Source organism: Mesocricetus auratus, unplaced genomic scaffold, assembly GCF_017639785.1.
Source record: "Mesocricetus auratus isolate SY011 unplaced genomic scaffold, BCM_Maur_2.0 Super-Scaffold_100676, whole genome shotgun sequence".
In the NCBI taxonomy this organism is placed as follows: Eukaryota; Metazoa; Chordata; class Mammalia; order Rodentia; family Cricetidae; genus Mesocricetus; species Mesocricetus auratus.
The window spans coordinates 99405071-99413482 of record NW_024429266.1 but is presented as its reverse complement, the minus strand read 5'-3'; the positions used below and the strand labels follow the sequence as shown (position 1 = coordinate 99413482).

Genomic DNA, 8412 nt, shown 5'->3' with positions numbered 1-8412 from the left:
CACTCTGAGATGTTAGACTCTTGAATATGGAGAATGCCCAGTTTCGCTGGAATCTGTTCCCACTAAGCCTGTAAGAACATCTCATGAACCATGCTGAATGGAAAAGATGTGTAGCCAGCAAAGATCCAAGTTGGAAACTGGGAGCTTCGATGCTTTGTGGTCTTTGACAAATCATGCATCTTTGGAGCAAAGGTGTCACCTCGTCACATGACAAAGCCGGTTCTGTTTGTCCTGTCCCTGCCCTGAGAGTCCACAAGGAGAAGGTGCCTGGTTAGTGGAAAGAAGGAAAACTTAAGCCGGAAGTGCAGCAATGCTCTGCAAGGGGACGCCTCTGGGTTTCCAGGGTCAGGTGAAACCGTTCCACTCCTCCACACAGGTGGAGGCTGAATACTCGCTGCTTAAATAGAGAAACACTGCATTCATACTTCAGAAGTAGTGACTGGTCATTCCTTTTTATTCAATCTCTACGTGCAAATGTGTATTTTAACAAATTAAAATACCATCCTCTTTATGGAGTCCCTCTTGGTGCAGAAAGTGGTAAACACCCAGCCTTTGGAAACATGACATAAACTTCTGTCCCGGGCTCCATAATCAGTCTATGTTCAATAGAGCTACCTGCTGGTCTCCGTACTCTGAAGAGACAATATCTCACAATGGGAGTTTTTACTTGAATCAACAATGAAGAAATCAGTGTCTATTTACAAGTATTCTAGAGTCACGCAAGATTTCTTCACTTTATTCTGAGAATCCGCTTATAGCTCTTTTCCTGTCTCTGCCTGCATGGCCCTCTCTGTCCCTCCTCCCGTGTGTCACTGCCTACCTCTTCATACCTCTCTCTGCAGAGTCTCTTACTGACCCTGCAGCTCCCTCCTTTACCTGTACTAGCTGGCCAGTCAGCTCCATCCTACTGCCTCTTCCTCCTCACTGATGAGATTACAAGTACACACTGCTATGCTCAGCTTCCCATGTGGATGCCAGTGACCAAACTAGGCTTGGTCCTCATGCTTGTACAGAAAGCGCTTACCAACTGAGCCTTCTCCTCAGCCCCATTACTGTTCTTTATCTGTGTGTGTTTATGTGTCTAAGTATGTGCATGCATGTACACAGGCTCGCAGGGTACACTTACGAATGTGGAGGCCAAACGTTAGTGTTGGATAACTATTACTACACCTTAACGTATATTGGAAGGATCTGTTACTGAACCTAGTCTTCGCTAATTCAGCTAGACTACCTAGCCAGGGAGCACCAAGGATCCTCCTGTCCCTTCTCCCCACCTCTAGCACTGAGGCTATAGCTGCAACCTGCCACACCTGGCTTCTTTTATTAACATGGACATTAGCATCCAAACTTGTGTCCTATACTTATGCGTACAAGCACTTTCCCCACTGAGTCATTTGCCCATCTTTGCTTATGGTGCTTTGTAACTTCTATGCATCCATCCTGGCAATTCTGAAACTTACGGTGTTTTCTTTTCTTCTGCTATGACCAAAGGACAGTCTTTAGTAAACTTGTTTTATTTTTTCCTGAGACAGGATTTCTCTGTGTAGCCCTGGCTGTCCTGGCACTCTCTCTGTAGACCAGGCTGGCCTTGATCTCAGAGATTCACCTGCCTCTGCCTCCAGAGTGCTGAGACTAAAGGCATGCCCTACCACTCCCAGCTTGTCTTTAGTCAATTTACAGATTATGCCTACCTAGTGCAACCAGACAAAAGCATGTGGTGAAGTCTTCCATTTCTTGTTGCATTGTAGATATATGTGTTGCTGGGGATAATAGGTGACTGGATTTTAGGAGACAGAGGACAATAAGTGTTCTCACAATAAATATGTAACCCAGCATTCTGTTTGTGAGGCTTGTATTAGTTTACCTGAGAACTACATAAGACAAGTTGAGAACTAATAATATCCTGCAGAAGGTAAGAAAGGTCAAATATTATTTTCTCTCTATAGTCTCATGCTTATTTCCATCCATAAATAAGCCACAGGTGTTAACCCTTTCATGTACAGTAACAGAGGACCACAAAGGTTTTACCAACATGAAAGTGTCATAAGTAAACACATAATGATGGAGTCTCAAACAGTTAAATTTGATAAACCAATTTAGTTATTCCTAAGAATTTTCTTATAGGTCTTTAAATTATCTCTGGGTAGAGTTTGCTTAGGAAAGCCTTCTTCATGGCATTCTTCAGCTCCTTGTTCCTGAGACTGAAGATGATGGGGCTGAGGAAGGGGGTGAGGACTGTGTAAGTGATACCCATCAGAGTGTCTCCTTCCAGAGACTTAGGACCCTTGGGCTTGAGGTAGATGACAGAGGCAAAGCCATAGTGCACAATCACCACTGTGAGGTGGGACGCACATGTGGAGAAGGCCTTGTGCCGCCCCTCTGCCGATGGTATCTTCAAGATGGCTGCCACAATGAAGGCGTAGGAGAGCAGGATGAGGAGGAAGCATCCCAGGAGAGCCGTGATGCACACTATTCCCACACCTCTGGCTACCACAAGTACATTCTCTCCACATGCCAACTTCAATAGAGGTGGAACATGGCAAGCAAAATGGTGAATCTCATTGGGTCCACAAAAAGTGAGGTTGAAAATAGCTGTTGTCACCACCGTTCCCATGAACGAACCACCAACCCAGGACCAGGCAACCAAGCAGGCACAGCCCCGGGGGCTCATGAGCACATTGTACCGCAGTGGGTGACAGATTGCCACGTAGCGGTCATAGCCCATGACGGTGAGCAGGAAGGAGTGTGTGAAGCCAAACGTGAAGGAGAAGAACATCTGGCTGGCACAGGCCAGGAAGGCAATGGTGCGCAGGGTGGAGAGCAGGTCAGCCAGCATGCGTGGGATGATAGCAAAGGTGTAGAGGATCTCAGAGATGGAGAGGGCGCACAGGAAGAGGTACATGGGCGTGTGGAGACTGCGTTCACTCCAGATGGTGGCCATGATGAACAGGTTGCCCAGCAGGGTGAAGAGGTACATGAGCAGGAACAGCAGGAAAAACATCGTCTGAAGGCGAGGGAAGGCAGAGAAGCCAATGAGGATGAACTCTGACACAAAGGAGTAATTTGGCCCCGACATGGCAGCCACACCTGAGGTGAGGTAGGGAGAGGTCATCAACTAGATGGAGGAAGGTTATCAGTCTCCACTCTACCTAGAAACACTTAGGAGGCTGATTCTGAGAGAAGATTACAGGTGGCATTAATCTTGTTTCTACTGTTAAGCCTACAACTTAATTCTGTCATCATATTTATAGAGATATTGTTTTCACCGTCATTTTGAAAGTCTTTACCATTCTCGCTAAAGTAGAAATGCTGAGCAAATTATCAAAGTGAAACTCTTGAAATGGCAGATTCAAGAACCAAACGCACAGTTGAACTGACTTCTTAGACTGCACTGCCCAAGAGTACCTTTGATTTGCATGCTCCAGAGAGACTATTCCTTTACAGCGGTTCCAACCCTTGCCCTCCCCCCTTCATACTTCCTTATGAGAAATCCTGGCTGATTTCTGTGCCCTGGTAGATGCCAACTCATATTTACCAGGTCTTTGGCAAGGTTCATCTCCGACTTAATTTACATCTGTCTAATGATTCCTCTTGGGTTGCATGCTCTGAGGAAAAACGGAAGGTAGTAGAAGCAGTTTCAATCCCTACCCTGCCCACTGTGTGCTTCAGGAAATTTCTTCACCCTTTTTTTTCTCCATGTCTCTCTATATACCTCAAAAGTTGTTGTAAGAAGTAGTAAGTTTTAGGCTGAGTAGTGGCGGCTCACACCTTTAATCCTAGCACTTGGTAAGCAGAGGCAGGAGGATCTCTCTGAGTTTGAAGGCCGTCTGGTCTACAGAGAGAATTCCAGGACAGGCTTCAAAGCTACACAAAGAAACCTTGTCTTGAAATATCAAAAATTAAAACTAAAAACTAAAAATAAAATAGTAAATTTTTCTTAAATTTTTCTTAAAAGGTGCCGTCCTAGAAGATGCAACATAGCATATATAGTCTACATAAGTGACAGGAAATGCTGTTTTTTCCCAGTAAATAACCTCAATTTAATGAGGCCTCTGTGTTTCTATATGAATCACTGAACTATATTGCAATTATCTTCATTAATAATTAGACAATGTAAAGTTTAAAAGAACAGGTCATCATTCTGTTTTCTGGTCCCCTGGTTTTGCCTGTTGTACATACTTTGTGTAAATGGAATCCTGAGATATGTGACCTTTTGTGTTTGACAACATTTGTTAAGCAGAGAGACTGTGTGTGTGTGTGTGTGTGTGTGTGTGTGTGTGTGTGTGTGGTGTATCTGCAAGTGGGGGGGGGTAGGCTGCATCGCTTGCTGCTCATGCAGGGTAGCCAGAAGAGGACACAGAATACACTCTCTACTTTCTCCTTTGAGGTCGGATCTCTCTCTGAACCTGGAGCTAAACTTTATTGGCTAGACTGGAAACAGATTCTCCTGCTCCTGCTGCCCTCTTTGCTACGAGCTCCAGGGTGCATAGGATGACTGACTTGTTATGTCAGTGCTGGCATCCAAACCCTGCTTCTTGTGCTTGCACAGTAAGGGCTCTTAACCACTGAGCTGTCTCTCAAACCACAGAATTTCATTTATTATAGCCAAACAATCCTTTCCCATGTGGATACACTTCCCCAGTTGGTGGACATTTGAGTTATTTTGTCTACTTTGCCTCTGTGAACAGTGTACCAGTGTACATACTTTTAGGAGTCTAAAGCACAGGAAAAGTTGTCAGGATCTGGGACAAAAAGGCAATAGGATGTGACTGGTAATGTGTATAAAATTCATTTCTGGGGTAATAAAAATGTCTGTCACTAAAAAGAAGAATTGAGTGCTACGATATCATAACTAATTGTGCTTACTACCACTGAATTTAACATAGTGCTCATATTTCTGATGGCCCACTTTAAATAATTGATAAATTTTTCCATGCAGAGTAGGAAGCTTTCTTGTGACACTTTTGTAGACATTTGACTTTGGGTGACCCTACCTCATTTCCCTGCCCTACATCACCACTAAACGCTTCCCCTCTAGTGCTCCCATGTTCACTTTGCGATCACAGTGTTCTAGTATCTTCCCTGTCCCTCTCCCTTGCAGCCTCCTTTCCTCTTCCTGTGAGCTCCTTTCGAGGTTCCTTGCATCCACCAACATTTACACCCATGTAAAGATATACAGTCCCAAACATTTTCCTGATACTTTTGTAACTTCATTTTTCTTCATGACTGGATGAAATTCCAGCATCTGTATATACTTCATTTGTATTATCCATTGGTCTGTTGATGGGCACCTAAGCTCTTTCCATTTCCTTGTTATTATTATTGTTGCTGTTGCTATTTACTCTCTCTCTCTCTCTCTCTGTGTGTGTGTGTGTGTGTGTGTGTGTGTGTGTGTGTGTGTGTGTGTGTGTGTGATGTGTTCAGGTGCCTGAGAAGGCCAGAAGAGGGCATTAGATCCCCTAGAGCTTGTGAGCCCCACAATGTGGGGTTTGGAAACCAGATGAGGGTCCACTGGAAGAGCAGCAAATACAGTTACTTTCTGCATCTCTCTAGCTCCTGGTGAGTGGCCTCTTCAGTCAGCTAAGGTCTTTGGTTGACTGTTTACAGGCTTATCAACAGAAACCAAGGAAGAACCATCTATTTTAGTGAGTGGTGGCTGTGCTCCCGGCAAAACCACCACTTTTCAGGTAATTGGCTTCAATTCATTTGACCATTTGTCCCATTTCAGTGTTAGCACCTTCTAGTTACTTCAAAGATGGTGGTTCCAACAGCTCCACACAGTCCTACCAGTCTGAGATGATGGAGGTGAATGATTTTTTGGAAATAACATCCTCTAAGAAAAAAACTGGATGGATGTCACCAGGACACATGGACCCATAAAGTTCCTCGGTGCAGACAGCAGAATTTCTTAATACCTGACTGTTGAATTTAGAAATAAATACTTCATTCTGTGGTGCCCCACCAACCCACCCTCCAGTTGCCTTGTGTGGTGTTTAACAACAACCCTGGTCTCTACTGTGTAAACACCAGAAGCTGCTGACCAAATGTGGCAAGAAAAACATCTCCAGAAAACATGAATGTCTCCCTAGAGACACATTTCTCGTGGTTAGAAGTCACTGACCTGTAAAGAATACAGTTGCCTCATTGGTACCCTTCCTTGGCACTCTGCATGAGCTGCCCAAGCTCCCCTTCTCCATTTGGCAAATACAGGTTTCTGCTTAAGACACAGATTCAATGTCATGTCCTTTTTAGAGATTTTGTGCAGTTTTTCTTCCCAAAACAGATTGAGTCATTCTTCCCTAAGTGACTACTCCAAGTTTATGCCTTGGTCATGGATCCCTCAATCTGCATCGTGCTGAAGTCACATCTGTTCCTTGTGTCGGTGACTGTTGTAACTATAACACCAGTACTGTGTACTAAACAAAACTGATTCCCATAAGAATATCTGTCCTTTCCTGGATATGTCTTGTACACCCTTGCTCACCTATCACTAGGCTTGGCACCATTCGTGTGGTTCTTGAATCTTTCTCCTGGCACTGGGATGTACCTGCAGTGTCCCCAGTTATGTAAATGAGAAGGGAGATTCCCACAGAGAACTCATCGCTTTCCTAGGGAAGGACCACTGTGGAGCAGAGGGGCCAGGGTTTGAGTTTAGGTCCTAGTGCTGGCAGAGCTTGTATTTTCTTGACCTCCTGCTGTTTTATTCATCACTTACTAATGACTGTTAAAGAAAATCAGAGGCTGCTGTCAAGCCAAAGAATGTCTTTCCTCTGTGGCTGACCACGCCCGCTTTTATCCCTTACATTACTAATAACCCAAGCGATGCATGGAGAGGGAGAATTCTGCAGTGAGAGTTGATCATACTTGGGAAGAGGAGAACCAGGTTGCGTACGCCACCCATTGGCATGATGGGAACTGGGGTGTCTATTTATTCAGAAAAATGCAAAAAGAGAATGAAAGATCTGTGGCTTCCAGGGAATTGTGATGACAAAGGAAGGAGGAAGAGACAAAGTGCGGAGGATTTTTAAAGGTAGTGAGAGTGTGCTGTAGACTAGCACGGGGAACACACAGCGTTACACAACTGTCCAAAGCGGGGAATGCACAACACCAAGAATGACACCTAATATAAACAACCTGGAGTTCAGGGAGACATAGGGGGGGGGGAGAGAGACAGAGACAGAGACAGAGACAGAGACAGAGGGAGGGAGGGAGGGAGGGAGGGACGGAGGGACGGAGGGACGGAGGGAGAGAGGGAGGGCAGGCATGGGGGTGGGCAGGGCACACTGACTCTCACTCGTAGCTATGGATGGTGCCACTTTGATAACCACATACTTGCAGACTGAGCCTGGCATGGATAAGTCCTACCCATAAAATCTCCTTAGTGTTTCTTAAATTCAGCATACTTAGGAAAGTATCATTTATTTTTAAATTGATAATATATTTGATTGGCTAATTGTGACTATATACATTTATGCAAAGAAATGAATATTTTGGTGAGTACCTATATATTAATACAATGTGTCATGTTTAAGTCAAACTCTTGGCCATATAAATTCACCTCAGCTGCTTATCAGTTTTTGTGTTGTGGCAGACGTAATTTGCTCCTTGACATGTCATAGATTTTTACTGACTAGAGTTACCCCTCCCAAGCGATTTGTTGCCTTTGATCAGCAATTCTCCGTTTACTCTCTTCCAACTGCAAGCTTCAGGCAACCGCTCACACGAGCCACAAACAGGCAAATTCTACATGGTTCCGATGGCATGGGACACAGCAAAGCTGAGCAGAAGGAAACAAGGAGGAGATGATATGGCTGGACCATGTGTTCATGGTGAGACCTACGCCCTGAGTCTGACACACTGATTTTAGCATACTGTCAAATGTTCCCCGAGGAAAGGTCCCTGTTGGAGAACCAACGGCTGAATCTGCTTTCTAAGATCCCATCTTGCCAGCCCCTCCTGTTCCGTCACAGATGTCTCCCTTTTCTCCCATCTCCGCTATCTTGCCTTCTTGTCTTCTGTTACTTCACCTTGCCCCATGAAGTCCTGTTCTCTCCACCCTTGGAATTGGCCTCTCAGTTCTGAGTGTCTTCTGTCTTCTTTATGCCTGCCCCCAGTTTGCTACCAGACTCTACATGCTAAAATGCAAAGACGTGCTGGGCAAGAGAGTCTGCTCTCATCTTTCTGCAAGCCAGTTTTCTCACCTGTGCAAACAACCTACCTCATGAAGTAGGAGATCCCCAAAAGATACAATCTACTGTGCAATCGTCAATTCCTCACACGGTCTTGATGACCCCTGACTCATATACTTGAATCCCTTGAAGAGTTGCATAAGCAAAAGGCCCCTCTGAGTACCGTGCTGATGCTGGCTTCCCAGGTGAGGTGGATGAGAGGAAATGGCGGCTAACCTGAGAA

At 44.9% G+C, this 8412-nt stretch overlaps 1 protein-coding gene across 1 annotated transcript; it reads right to left on the bottom strand.

The window, feature by feature from the left end:
- Positions 1–1885: 1885 nt before the first annotated feature.
- On the bottom strand, positions 1886–3079 carry LOC121136582 (olfactory receptor 10H1). Its single transcript, XM_040737177.1, has one exon. It carries the CDS (start codon positions 3074–3076, stop codon positions 2129–2131), a length of 948 nt encoding a protein of 315 aa, XP_040593111.1. The 5' UTR covers positions 3077–3079; the 3' UTR covers positions 1886–2128.
- Between the last annotated feature and the right edge of the window lie 5333 nt (positions 3080–8412).

Bases quoted from the DNA above. Each gene is read 5' to 3' on its own strand.
- LOC121136582 (XM_040737177.1), bottom strand. From the start codon at position 3,076: ATGTCGGGGCCAAATTACTCCTTTGTGTCAGAGTTCATCCTCATTGGC.